Consider the following 15,423-nt stretch of genomic DNA (forward strand, 5'->3'; position numbering starts at 1 on the left):
TGGATTAATTTCAAGTTACAGAAAAGTTGCGAGAACAGTACCAAGAACTTATTTAATACCTTTGCCCAGATTCATTAATTTTTAACTTTTTGCCCCATTTCCCTGTTATTCTTCCTTCTTTATATACTTGTATATATGATATATTTATTTTTCCTGAATTATTGGAGAGTAGGTTGCAAAAATCCATGCCCCTTTACACATTAATACTTCACCATATGTTTTCTAAGAACAAAACCCTATATAGTTAATAAGTTCGGAAAAATTTACATTTGAAACAGTACTTTAACCTTCAGTCTGTATTCCAGTTTGGTCAGTCATCCCAGTCATCTTTCAGGACAGGGTCCAGTCTAAGATCACATTGCATTTGACTGTCCTGTCTCTTTAATCTTCTTTAATGTGGAACAGTTCCTTTCTTTGTCTTTCATGACTTTAGCATTTTGAAGGCCGTAAGGCTAGTTATTTTGCAGAATATATTTCTCAATTTGGGTTTGTCTTCTGTTCACTTATGATTCAGTTCAATTTGTGCATGCGCTACCCTGTGGATCCTTGGCTGGAGTACTGTGTAAATTCTGATATTTCTTTCTCAAATGTATCATATCTGGCAGCTCATATTGTCTATCTGTCCCTTTTGGTGACATTAGTTTTGATCACCACGACAAGGTGGTGTCTGTAGTTCCACTGTAGTTTCTAATTTACCCATTGTAGCTACTAAGCAATTTGTGAGAAGATACTTTAAGACTGTGCAGATATCTTACGCATCATACTCTTCCCCTAGGTTTAACATCTCTTGATGTTTCTTGCCTAAACCAGTATTTCGATGATGATTGCAAAATGATAACTTTCTAACACTATCACCCTGTCCACATTTACCAGTTGGCATTCAGAGCTCTATGAGAGCCCTCCCCTGTCTGTCTGTCTGACTACCTATCATCAGTATGGACTCAAGGGTTCCTGTTTTCTATTAGGTAATAATCCTTCACTGTCCATTTTGATGCTGAACTCAGATTTGGCCAGTGGAAGCCCCTTCAAGTTGGCTCCTGTGTCCTATTTTTTTTTTTTCTGTGTCCTTTTGACATGCCCTCATCTTTTTTTTTTTTTTTTAAGTATTTTGTTTTTTAGCACAGCAAGATTGTTTAGGTTCGTCTTGTACCTTTCCTGTTCCAGCCCTGGAATCTGCCATGTCTCAAAGGACTCCTAGTTTATTTAAGTGTGGGATAGTATTTAGAAATCGAGATCTGGGTGCTAGGTGGTTATAAATTTAAAACTTCAAAGGGGATATGTTTACTTTGGTTGGTAAATAGCAAATCAAGAGAAACACTGCCATAAATACCAAAAGATATCCAAAGGGCCGTTTTTTGTATATTGTTTGTAGTATCAAAGGACTGGAAACAAAGCATGTTCATCTTTCAGGGACAAGTTGAAGCTGTGATGTATCTATAAAATAGAGTATATGCAGTTGCATAAAGGAAAGGAGAATATATCTACTGCTGTGGAATGATCTCCAGGATACAATATGTGTATAATATATCATTTATATGAGTCTAAATATGTTAATGGTTATTTATGAAAGGGGGATATAAACATATATTCTTATTCATAATTTGCTTGTGTTGAAGGAAGGGAAAATAAACACTTTTAAAAATAATTATTGTAGGGGAGAGAAGACATAGTGTAGAGCAGACAAGGATGGAAGCTGGACTTTGACTATAATTTTTGTAGCTTTCAAGTTGGATCCAAGTAAGTAATAAAACAACATTAAATCAAAATGAGTAAAAAGCAGTTCCTAAAAATGAAAAAATGCAATGACCCTAGTTAATCCAAATTGCTGGCCATGCAGAAATAAATTGTTTCAGTTGAATTTAAAGCAATAATTTGATTATGGGTGTGAGGACAGAAAGAATTGTAAAGAAATCTTACCATTCAGTAATCATATTGTTGATAATAATAGTATTGTTATTTTGAAATTATTATATTTTTATTCTAAGATAAACCAAATTTATTAGTGTCATTTGGAACCAAGCAACTGAACCCGAGTGATGCTATAAATATAAAATCACAGAAGTAAAACACCAATGAGTTTGAATTGGGAATACTAGTATAAATTCTTAATGCATTGTCTGTAAAAATACACATATCCTAGCTCATTCCCTTAAAAAAAAATCTTAAAAACAATACCAGGGGCCAGCCCCATGGCCGAATGGTTAAGTTCATGCCCTCCGCTTTGGCGGCCCAGGGTGTCATCAGTTCGGATCCTGGGTGTGCACATGGCACTGCTCATCAGGTCACGCTGAGGTGGTGTCCCATGTGCCACAACTAGAAGGACCCACACTAGAATATACAACTATGTATTGGGGGAGTTTGGGGAGAAAAAGCAGAAAAAAAAAAAAGATTGGCAACAGTTGTTAGCTCAGGTGCCAATCTTTAAAAAGAAAAAAAGGCCATGTGTTTAAAAAAGACAATGACCGAGTCAGTAGTAGTAGTAGTAGGCAGCTCACCTAGTGCTCAGATTGCAGTTTAAAATTTCCAGTTTACACAGAAGCGGGACTTTTTGATGAAATGTCTGTGTTACAGTCTGAGACAAGAAATACAAAAATGAGCCTGGTTCATCTTGTCAGACCAGAAAGTGAGGAGGCTATTAAAGAGTACTTGAGGTCTTGTCAGAAGGACTCAGGAACTAATAAAGGGTTTCCTGTTGGCTAAAGATAGGACAGTTTGGGAATCACCAATGATACTGACAGTGGATTAAATCTCATCAAATAATTTCAAATCCATGAGTTCATAATGAGACTTTAAAAATTATGTGTCTATTTTGAAAGGATGCTAGCAATTTAACTCATTTTCAAAACTAGGAAATAAGGGAAAAGATTGAAAATGCCTTTCCTGTGTGAACAGTGACAGGATAACAAATATGATAAGGGAAAATTTCTCTTTATACAAGGATTCCACCGTTACTAGTGAAGAAATGATATAATATCACCATTTTACTGCCTCCAAATGAATAGTATGGGAAGCCATGTGATCAGTGGCTGCTAAAAACATTAAGAATAGAGCTTATGGGGAACTGTATAAGGGATGGATAAGGCTGAAAGTACCTGAACCCACAGATCAAACTTAACCTCACAAAAAAGAGACAGCCAAACATTAAGTTCCTTCTGATAGAAGTCCACAACAACTCTTAAATATATTCCTGCCAAGAAGCGCTGAACTCCAGATCTAAACAGCAGTTTACAAGAAATGCAAGGGACAGAAAAAAATCTTAAATAATACCACAGAGATGCAGTCGGCAAAATCTGGAAAGCAGGAAAGTCTACAGGAAAAACTACCTAATTTCTTCCATAAAATAAATTGCAAAGCGGAGTGGGGGAAGAGGGAGAGGGAACTGTCAGATTAATGAACAAGACTTAAGAAATACGTGATGGATGAAAATTTTTTTTTTCCCTGAGAAAAATTTGCCCTGAGCTAACGTCTGTGCCAATTTTCCTCTTTTTTAGTGTGTTGGCCACCAGCACAGCATGCCGGCTAACAGAATTGGTGTAGGTCCACGCCTGGGATCCAAACCCTGGCTGTCAAAGCAGAGCATACTAAACTTAACCACTAGGCCACCATGGCTGGCCCTGGATGAAATTTTAAAATGTCTGAGATTGTGTGGGGGGGAAAGCTGGATTATTTGAAACAAGATTGGTATAAGTTGATGATTGTGAAGCTGGGTGATACTATGTGGTAATTCATTGTATCACTGTCTTGTTTATATTTGAAATTGAATGTAAAAATAAGCTTGAAAAGAAACTTTAATTTGAATTGCTGTTTTATCTTTTAATTGTGATATTTCTACTTAATTTACCGTAAGAAAACAATGTAATTTTATCAAAGTACCCATAAATATGATGATGGGTTTTCTTTTGTGAATTGAGAAAGATGAGGAAAAGAATTCAGTGTTTGCTTTATTGTGCTAGTAAGATTTAATATAATTAATAAGGATAACTCTTCAGTAGTGTTCGATACTTATGTTATATAGAAGATCAGTCGTATTGATTATTACTTAAATAAATAAAATGTTAGTTGGAGCTCAGAAATACTTCTCATAGCCAAATTATATTTGTGAATTTTATACAAGAATTTGTACCCGTATGTATCTGTGGTTTGTTGATCTATACATCCATCCACCCTTCAAACATAGAGTTCTTGATTTAATACTCAGCATACAAAGGGCAACAAGTGAAGACCCCAGCAGTCTAGGAACATAAGGTAGAATACCAAAGGTAGGATACCAAAAAACAAAACAAAACTACAATGATTTTTACGTGGTGTGCTCACAGCTCAGATAGTAGTATGCACAGGATGTTTTTGGGAGCGCTGAGGAAGGATGCCTAATTTAAGGTTGGATTGAGAGTGGAGTCAGGAGATAATTTGTTGGAAAAGTGCATGTGAGGTGAGGCGCAAGTAAGAATTTTATAATGGGCAGAGGAGGGACATAATTGTGCAGAAGCAGGAAGTGGAAAGAGAAACCGGCTCTCAGAGAATTACAAGTAGTTTGCCATCACTAGAACTAAGGGTTTAAGTGGAAAACTGGTTGGAGATAGGTTGGCAGAGAAATTCCTGCATGGCCTCATGGATGTTTGAACTTTGTTACTGAAACACTGACGTCTTAAAAAGTTAGCCCATTCTCAGATTTTTATTCTAGAAAGAACTTTAGGAGCAGCAGCTGAAATAGAATTACTTTATCAGGGAGAGACATTTCACCTGTTTCAGCTCAAAATTTTATGTCAATAGAGATTTTTTTCTCCTCAACCTATATATATCTTTCTTTGAATTTTTAGGAATTTCTTTTAAGATAAATTCTGTAAAACATTTACATGGTTCTAAAAGTGACCACTCATTTCAATCCTCATGCCCTCTCTTCGTTCTCTACCTTCCTCCCTCCCTTTGTAGGTAACCATTTTTAACTTAATTGTTGGTTTATGCTGCTGTTATTGCTTTTTTAAAAGTATAAGCAAGTGTGGGGCTGGCCCCGTGGCCGAGTGGTTAAGTTCGCGCGCTCCGCTGCAGGCGGCCCAGTGTTTCGTTGGTTCGAGTCCTGGGCGCGGACATGGCACTGCTCATCAAACCACGCTGAGGCAGCGTCCCACATACCACAACTAGAAGAACCCACAACGAAGAATATACAACTATGTACCGGGGGGCTTTGGGGAGAAAAAGGAAAAAAATAAAATCTTTAAAAAAAAAAAAAAAAAGTATAAGCAAGTGTGTATAAATATTTTCCCTTTCTTATGTGAAGGAAGCATACTATAAACGTTGTTTTGTATCTTGCTTTTTTTTTTTTTTACCTAACTATATCTTGGAGATCGTTCTACGGCAGTATATAAGATACCTTACTTATTCCTTGTATATTCTTAATCCTACTAAGAACAACTAAATAAAGGGAGTAAAGACTTTATGCTTCTAATACCTGATGTAAAGCCATTCTAACAATAAACCTGTGCCATTAGAGTAGCCTGGACTTCGGCTGTTTGCTTTTGTCTTCAGCCAGAACTACTACTTCCCAAAAAGCAGAATCTCTGAAAGGTTCTTTGAAAGAACCTATGAAAGGAAAGATTCCTACATTCACTTAAGAATTTTTTTTATTGTTTTTTAAATTTTTTTTAAAGATTGGCACCTGAGGTAACAACTGTTGCCAATCTTCTTGTTTTTTTTTCTGCTTTATCTCCCCAAACCTCCCCCATACACAGTTGTTTATCTTAGTTGCAGGTCCTTCTAGTTGTGGCTTGTGGGACCCCACCTCAATGTGGCTTGATGAGCGGTGCCATGTCTGCGCCCAGGATCCGAACCGTTGAAACCCTGGGCCACCGTAGCGGAGTGTGCAAACTTAACCACTCAGCCACGGGGCCAGCCCCTCACTTAAGAATTTTGATTTATTGACGAGGACTTTTGGCTAGCTATTCATCTGGAATGACTAATCATGATATAATTAAGAATATAGGCCCAAGATAGCCCCCTAAATTCAATCATTCATTACTTTTCAAATATTTATTGAACACTTACATGGTACCACTGTGTAAGGTACTGTGGTAGGTACTATGGAAAAAATAAACAGTACCCTCAAGAAGCTTATAAGCAATTAAAGTGATACCCCTTCTGCTTAATTCTTCTTTCCTAAAGAATTAGTTCAACTGCACCTTCTTCTAAATGTTCCTCGATTGCTGTACCGGTTGTATCTTCAGTGCTCCCCATACACCTGAATCAATTATCTTAAACATAGCACAGAATGATATTTAGTGGTTGACATGACTCTCTCTCCATACTAGGTTAGAAGTTCTTTTTTTTCCTGAGGAAGATTAGCCCTGAGCTAACATCCGCCACCAGTCCTCTTTTTGCTGAGGAACATCGGCCCTGAGCTAACATAGGTGCCCATCTTCCTGTACTTTATATGTGGGATGCCTGCCACAGCATGGCTCTATAAGTGGGGCGTAGGTCCGTGCCCAGGATCCAAAGCTGCAAACCCTGGGCCACCGAAGCGGAGTGCATGAACTTAAACTGCTATGCCACCAACCTGGTCCCAGAAATTCTTTTAATGTTAGAGATTTTGTCTCATCTCAGTCTTCCAATGCCTAATACCTAATAGTTCTCAAAGTTTATTGAATAAATGAAAGATGTCTCTTACCTAGTGGGTTTAAGGAGAAATAAAATTGTGTGTCAGGAAAATATCTTCTGTAATATTCTTGCTGAAATTTCTCTCCAGGGACCCAAGTAAAATATGGTAGTGTTTTTTCTTTTTAAATTAAAAGGCACAATGTTGTTTTTGGAACTCAGAACCATGTGACCAGAGGGTAGAAATTATGGCAAAAATGATCTTGATATTGTAGTCTTTAAGAGGCAAATTTTTGTTTACTGTTTCTAAGAAGAAAAACGTTTTTTACACTAGATCCCTAGATTTTAAAAATTTGTGTTTTGGGGGGCCAGCCCCGTGGCTGAGTGGTTAAGTTTGTGTGCTTCCCTTCGGCGGCCCAGGGTTTCACTGGTTCCGATCCCAGGCATGGACATGGCACTGCTTGTCAGGCCATGCTGAGGTGGCATCCCACATAGCACAACCAGAGGCACTCACAACTAGAATATACAACTATCTAGGGGGCTTTGGGGAGAAGAAAAAGATTGGCAACAGTTGTTAGCTCAGGTGCCAATCTTGTTTTTTTGCTTTTTCTTCCCAAATCCCCCTGGTACGTAGTTGTATATTTTTTTAGTTGTGGGTCCTTCTAGTTGTAGTATGCTGAACTGGCGAAACCCTGGGCTGCCAAAGGGGATTGTGCAAACTGACCTTACTCGGGCATGGGGCCAGCCCCTCAGGTGCCAATCTTTAAAAAGAAAAAAAAATTGTTTTTGTTCACACTTTAAGCATTTAATTTATATGTAACTTTTGGAATCAAAAGTCTTCTTTCAAACTTTTATGTCTGTGTTTCATGAAGAAACTATTAATTCCTTGCTCTAGAAAAAGAGAAATTAGTTTTAGAAAGGAATTACTACTTTTAATATTGTGATGTTTTCTTAGAGTAATACTTCCATCTGGTGGTATTTCTGAAAATTACAGCAGTGGACATGAAGCTTTAATTTTGCTGTATATACATAAAACATTACCTGTTGTTTCTCATAAAGCCAGATGAAATTACATCAAAAGCTGAGTCTACCATTGTATCAAAAATTTAATGCCGTAGTTTTCAACAATTCAAATGTAAACACCATGTGAACAAATGGCCTTGGGGATAATAGCAATTTACAATTAGGTGTTCAGTCCAAACCTTTTCTAGGCTACCTTGGGCTGAAAATGGGTAATGGAGAAAAGGGTAGTTTCCCAATGAACTTCCACACGTGTATGTGTAGAGGTTAGGAAAGGTTGTGAGAACCCGTTATTATTTTAGATTTATTACTGTGGAACCATGCAGTGATTTTCTCAGAGAAGCAATTACTGATTTTATTTTTTGGTAAATTGTATTTTCTCATAGCTTAATTAATTATCTTCCGCTGGAATGATAGACCATAGGTATAAACTTGAAAACAAAGAGAAACTGCTAATAAGTTTCTTTTCTACCTGTTACTCTGAGAATCTTCAACACATTTAACCTTTTCTTTACACGGTTCCTACTTTTTATTTACTACAGCTAAATAGCCTTTTAAGAGTAGGGACTGTGGCTTAAACTTCTTTCTAAGTTTCTAGCCCAAGATTCTGTACTTGATAGATTTGGCTCGTTATCTTGGAGGAAGAGTGTGATCTGATTGCTAATGTTTTAACCAAAACTGTACTGAATCTATCAAGTATTTGTTATTAGTGTAGATTAACATTAGTTCCTGTTTCTATTTGGCTATAGAAAGTTGAAATATGAAATATGCAAAGTTTAATGATTTGGAGCTTTCTTTTGACTTTTAAGAAAAATTAAATTCCTGATGAATTTTGTTTGAAATCTGTTTATTTTCAAATTGTAGCCAGTCGGATGATGATTCTGGGTCAGCTTCAGGCTCTGGATCTGGTTCGAGTTCTGGAAGCAGTAGTGATGGAAGCAGTAGCCAGTCAGGTAGCAGTGACTCTGACTCTGGATCAGAATCGGGCAGCCAGTCAGAGTCTGAGTCAGACACTTCCCGAGAAAGTAAAGTTCAAGCAAAACCCCCGAAAGTTGATGGAGCTGAGGTAATAAAGTATCCAATGAAAAGTAGATCCTTGTATTACTTGTATTGCTTTGTAATATTTTGTAATACTTTTGTGTTACTTGTAATTCTTTCTGTCCCGTATACATTTTTATAGCATTGGTTTATAGCATTGTTAATCTAGCTTTTAGAAAACATTAATTTTAAGCATTTCAACTATTCTCAAACTTGTGGTTAAATATGTATGGGCTGATTGGCTTGCAAGAGAAGCAGTCTGTAACTTCGTAACAGCAAGTACAAAATAAACACACACAAATAAAACTTTTTCTTCTTTCTGAGGCAGAAATTGAGTTTCATAAATATTCAGTGTCTCGTGGATAAAAATTAAAGGCCATTAAGGTCTTCTTGTTAGTCTTACAGTGTCTGATCTCTACTCTCAAGATCTTCAAAGGAGACACTTGATTGCTAATAGCAGAAGATTCCACAGAGCTCTGCTTCCTTGGAGATACTTGATATAATAAGCTCAGGGCCATTCTGTTTGAAAAAAGCTACTGCGAGATTTGCTAAAACTTGACTGTACCTCATAATAATATACAGTAATGTTACTTAGAGTACCAGTAATGATAAGATGCTTGGGCCAGAATATAAACGAACACACAACTTCCTTCATGGAGAAAATCTTGTTACTAAAAAAGAAAGTCAGCTGAACTAAAACTGTGCTTAGTGACATAGTTGATTTGCTTTCTCACTCAAACTCTTCATCTCACACCAGTTAAAAAAGTAGGCAACCACACTTTGAGTAGCACTAGTATTTCAGGTTATCACTTTGTTTTTGAAAATAATACTCTTACCACCAAAGAACATACTGCTTAATATTGTCTGTCTGTGAAACTCACCACACCATAAATTTTTTATATACAACTAAAGCTCAGCATTTTAATTATATTGCAGTAATAGTGTGTTACATATAATGTGAATATTGAAATAGTTTTAATTCATTATTTGGAGGCAGTGAAAAAGTTGATACTGCTTTTCAATAAATTAATCTTTTTTCAGTTCTCTCAAACCTTTCTCCTTCACTGATTAATATTTCTGTTAAAGTTTTGGAAATCTAGCCCTAGCATTCTGGCTGTTCAAAGATCTGCAATGCTTAAGAAGCAGCAGCAGCAGCAGCAGGAGCAACAACATCAAGCTTCATCTAATAGTGGATCAGAAGAGGTGAGTTTTCATTATGAAAGCTGTTATTTTAAAAGAAGACACTTTTGTACTGGGTAGGTATATATGAAATTATTAGAAACAGTTAAGTGTTTTGAAAGAATAGATAGGAAATAACTGCATTTAACTATGTGTGTCAAGAGCCTTAAAATATAGACACATTTTTATCCAATAATTCCACCTTCAGGGATTAATCCAAAACAAGCAATGGTAATTTGTGTGTACTTAGTCATAATAGCAAAGCTAGAAATAAATATGAGTACAAAGGAAATATACATACACGAAGACAATGTATGCACACACATAATATGAATGAAGAAATATTGTACTATTAAATCATTTATATGGAAGAATAATAGAATTCTCAATGTAGTTTTAAAAGAATAGGCTGCAGCTGTAAACATTGTAGTTCCTGTGTGCACATGACCTCACATGCATGTGTGTTTGCACAAAACCATTCAGGAAGAACTATATCAAAAATTGTCTATTGGGAAAGAAAAATAATAGGTAAAATTTGACAAATGATGATTCCTTTTTAAGGCCATGCTAGGCAACAGTAATGGTTCCCAGAGATGGTAGATTTTAAAGTTTTGTACAAAATTCTGACATTGTGATATTTACCTAATTTCACTGGTTGGGTTATAAATTTGCAATGAAAGTGTTATTACTTTGTGTGCTAATTAATGGTGTAAATATAACAATATGGAATAAGAGAATAGGCTTTACAGTTATTCTTATTAGCAAAGCGAAAAATAGTATGGCAAGCAAAAATTTTATGTAATGGTTAAATTCTAATCATTAATAACATTAACTTTATTTTTCTCTGCAGGATTCCTCTAGCAGTGAAGATTCTGATGATTCATCAAGTGAGATCAAAAGGAAAAAACATAAAGAGTATGTCATTTTGTTCAACTGATTACCTTCATAGCAGGCAAATCCTAATGATTTTATATTTCTTCCTTTATGAAAAATTGTTGCCAAAAGCGGACTTTTGTGAATTCTTGGTTCATGGCATTTTATTAGGTTAATTTAAACCATTAATCCTTAACATTTATTTTTCTGTGGTGACCCGAGGTTTTTCTGCCACTTGTTTGTCTCCTGTAACCCTGTTCCCCTACATATTTTTAAATTTCAAAGATCTACATAGTCATAATATCAGAAAATCTTAATAACTTGGGAAACCTATATAGGAGTGTAAGGACCAGTGGATGATGAATTTTGGGTGGTTCTGTTAATTTATGTCAGTACCTTTCCTTACTATTCATCTACACTTGAAATTTATTTCCTCTGTAGAACTCATTTAGAAACTCACTATAGTTTCCTAAAGATCTTGACCCACAAAGTCTGAAGAGTATTTCAGATTCCCAATTCAGATATTTAGATGATCTGAGTTTTTTTCTCTCTTATTTCTTCAGAAACATTGTTCCATTGTCTTATCTCTTATTTTTCTATTTGTCTTTGATATTCTGCACGTTTACTTTGCTGTTCTAGCTTTGGATTTATTTATTCCACTTTCTGCACTTTGTTCTGTGCACCATTAATGTGAAAGTTTCTGTGTTTTATTAGTTTCTGAAAATTCAGTCATTTTATGTCCAGACCTTTTCTCTTTTTTGTTCTGTAAATCTCTCTGTACTATAGGCCTACCTCGTTTTATTGTACTTCACAGATACTGCATTATTTGCATATTGAAGGTTTGTGGCAGTCCTGCATTGAGCAAGTGTATCAGTGGCATTTTCCCAGCAGCATTTGCTCACTTCATGTCTCTGTCACATTTTGGTAATTCTTGCAGTATTTCAAACTTTGTCATTATTACTGCATTTGTTATGGTGATCTTGATCAGTGATTTTTGATGTCACTGTTCTAGTTGTTTTGGGGTGCCATGAACCACACCCATATAAGATGGCAAACTTAACTGGTAAATGTTGTGTGTTTTCTGACTGCTCCACCCACTGACAGGTCCTCTATACCTGTCTCTCTTTGGACCTCCCTGTTCCCTGAGACACAACGATATTGAAATTAAGCCAATTAATAACCCTACAGTGGCCTCTAGGTGTTCAAGTGAAAGGAGGAGTCACATGTCCCCGTTTAAATCAAAAGCTAGAAATGATTAAGCTTAGTGAGGAAGGAATGCCAAATGCCAAGATAGGCTGAAAGCTAGGCCTCTTGTGCCAAATAGGTAGCCAAGTTTAGAATGCAAAGGAAAAGTTCTTGAAGGAAATGTGAAGTGCTACTCCAATGAACACATGCATGATAAAGCAAAATAGCCTTATTGCTGATATGGAGAAAGTTTTAGTTGTCTGGATAGAAGATCAAACCAGCCACAATAGTCCCTTAAGCTAGACCCTAACCCAGAGCAAGACCCTCTTCAATTCAGTGAAAGCTGAGAGGTGAGGAAGCTACAGAAGAAAAGTTTGATCCTAACGAAGGTTGGTTCATGAGGTTTAAAGAAAAGAAGCCGTCTCCGTAACGTAAAAGTGCAAGGTGAAGTGCTGATGTCGAAACTACAGCAAATTATGCTGAAGATCTAGTTAAGACAATTAATGAAAATGGCTGCACTAAACAACAGATTTTCAATGTAGATGTAACAGCCTTATACTGGAAGAAGATGCCATCTGGGACTTTCCTAACTAGAGAGGAGATGTCAATGCCTGGCTTCAAAGCTTCAAAGGATAGGCTGACTCTCTTGTTGGGGACTAATGCAGTGAGGCTGGTGACTTAAAGTTGAAGCCAGTGCTCACTGGTTTACCATTCTGAAAATCCTAGGACCCTTAAGAATTATGCTAAATCTGCTCTGCCTGTGTTCGATAAATGGAAAAACAAAGCCTAGATGGCAGCACATCTGTTTATAACATGGTTTACTGAATATTTTTAGCCTGCTGTTGAGACCTACTGCTCCGAAAAAAATTTCTTTCAAAATATTACTGCTTATTGACAATACACCTGGTCACCCAAGAGTTCTGATGAAGATGTACAGTGAGATTAATGTTGTTTGCATGCCTACTAACACAATATCTGTTCTGCAGCTGGTGGATCAAGCAATAATTTCAACTTTTAAGTCATGTTACTTAAGACATACATTTCATAAGGCTATTGCTGCCATAGATAGTGATTCTTCTGATGGATCTGGGCACAGTAAATTGAAAACATTCTAGAAACGATTCAGCTTTCTAGATGCCATTAGTGAAATTTGTGATTCATGAGAAGAGGTGAACATATCAGCATTGACAGGAGTTTGAAGAAGTTGATTCCAACTCCTGTGGTGGATGACTTTGAGGGCTTCAGGACTTCAGTGGAGGAAGTAATTGCAGATGTGGTGGAAATAGAAAGAGAACTAGAATTAAAAGTGAGCCTGATGATGTGACTGAATTGCTACAATCTTATGATAACTTTAACAGACAAGGAGTTGCTTCCTGAGATGGAAGCTACTTCTGGTGAAGATGCTGTGAAGATTGTTAAAATGACAACAAAGGAGTTGGAATATTACATAAACTTAGTTGATAAAGCAGCAGCAGGGTTTGAGAGGCTTGACTCCAATTTTGAAAGAAGTTCTGTGGGTGAATGCTATCAGACAGCATTGCATACCACAGAATTCATGAAAGGAAGAGTCAGTCAATGCAGCAGACTTCATTGTTGTCTTTTTTAAGAAATTGCCACAGCCACCCCAACCTTCAGTAACCACCACACTCATCAGTCAGCAGCCATCAATATCAAGGCAAGACCCTCTACCAGATGATAGAATTTTTTACCAGTAAGGTATTTTTTAATTAAAGTATGTAAATTTTTTTTTAGATATAATGCTTTTGCATACCTAGTAGACTACAGTATAGTGTAAACATAACTTATATGCACTGGGAAACCAAAAAATTGTGTGACTATTTTTATCGCAATATTCACTTTATTACAGTGGTCTGGAACTGAACCTGCAGTATCTCTGAGGTATCCCTGTCTTTTTGGATCATATCTGTTGTTTGTATCTGTTGGATCATCCATCCTATCCTCTGTGAATCTTACTGTATCATGTTTTTTATACCTTTCTTGCTATGCTACATTCTGGCTAATTTCCTTAGATCTGTCTTCTAGTTTACTAAGTGCATTTTCAACTACTGTGCCTCATCAGCTATGTAACTTTTCCACAGAGTTAGTAATTTCTAAATTTAGCACAAGTGCAAAGAATGTTTTTAAAAACAAGACTAATTTGGGATGATGGGTAGTATTTCTTGGATATAAAAATCATTGTAGTTTATATTATAAAAATATAAAATGGAGACTTTTTGATATATCCTGCCTATTGCTACTTCTAAATGTGCAAATTCTGAAAAGATCTCAAGATAAAAAAGAATTTGCTTCTCTGATATGTTTTTATCATAAGCCAGGTTTTATCATATGTGCTTGCTTATGTAACCCTTAACATAGTTATAATTTATGCAAGAGATACAGAGCAGTGGAGTAGCAGCAGTAGCTGTGAGGTAGGATATAGTGTATATATAAGAACTTCATGTGTAGCTTTCATTTGAAGATTATATTATAGCAAAATGTTAACATGTGTATGCAGTATTTCTCCTCTACATGTTCATTGGAATTAAACAGACTAAATAGACTAAAAATAGTAAGAACGGTAAGGTAATCATTTAATGTTGGTTAAGGTGGACTGATTTTTTTTTTTTACAGTTTTATATACTGTATTGTAAGCTTCTTAATGAATGTGTCGTTTTTTAAAAATCAGTTTTGAAGGGTAGATTTTTAAAAATCACAGTTTTCAGAAAATTAAAATGAAAGGAATTAGAATCTCTTTTTGAGAGGGTAAGTATGACAACTATATACGGTTTTCAAAATTAAATCCTGTAAACACTTTAAATTAGCCTGTTATATTTTCATCCATAATGATCATCAAAATAACATTTACTGGAGCTGGCCCATTGGCATAGTGGTTAAGTTCGCACGCTCCGTGGGTTCGGATCCCAGGTGTGGATGTACACACTGCTCATCAAGCCATGTTGTGGCGGCATCCCACATGTGAAATGGATGTTAGCTCAGTGACAGTCTTCCTCAAACAAAAAGAGAAAGATTGGCAACAGATGTTAGCTCAGGACTAATCTTCCTCACCAAAAACAAAAAAATAGTAATAATAACATTTACTTATTTGCTGATAATTGAGGAATAACTAAATGATTAACAAAACTCTAGAGTTATGGGGGAGATAACAGGAGTGTGTTCCAGTATTTTTCTTATTCTACAGACATTTTAATATTCTTAGTATAGGTGAAAGCAACAATATCTTTGATATTAACTGGAATGTAATTTAGTTTATTTGATTATTTTTGTATTTTATTGGAGATGAAATTTACTATGTGATATATGTATAAACAAACATACCTTATATATTTTATGTACAGTGAAGATTGGCAGATGTCTGGGTCAGGATCTCCATCTCAGTCTGGTTCAGATTCAGAATCTGAAGAAGATGGAGATAAAAGCAGTTGTGATGAAACAGAATCTGATTATGAGCCAAAAAACAAAGTTAAAAGCAGAAAACCTCAAAATAGGTAAGTATAGTATGTTCTCTGTTTGATGCTGAAAAAT

At 36.0% G+C, this 15,423-nt stretch overlaps 1 protein-coding gene across 2 annotated transcripts in view; it reads left to right on the forward strand.

Annotated features, from left to right (window-relative positions):
• CHD1 (chromodomain helicase DNA binding protein 1) overlaps nucleotides 1–15,423 on the forward strand; it is a 78,988-nt gene that overhangs the window by 17,255 nt on the left and 46,310 nt on the right. For both annotated transcript variants that reach the window (XM_014867161.3, XM_014867171.3), the window contains exons 3-6: nucleotides 8,470–8,671; nucleotides 9,730–9,846; nucleotides 10,673–10,737; nucleotides 15,237–15,386. In XM_014867161.3, coding sequence (XP_014722647.1) covers nucleotides 8,470–8,671; nucleotides 9,730–9,846; nucleotides 10,673–10,737; nucleotides 15,237–15,386 — 534 coding nt within the window. The remainder of the gene's footprint in view (nucleotides 1–8,469; nucleotides 8,672–9,729; nucleotides 9,847–10,672; nucleotides 10,738–15,236; nucleotides 15,387–15,423) is intronic.

This window comes from Equus asinus, chromosome 9, assembly GCF_041296235.1.
Source record: "Equus asinus isolate D_3611 breed Donkey chromosome 9, EquAss-T2T_v2, whole genome shotgun sequence".
NCBI classification, from domain to species: domain Eukaryota; kingdom Metazoa; phylum Chordata; class Mammalia; order Perissodactyla; family Equidae; genus Equus; species Equus asinus.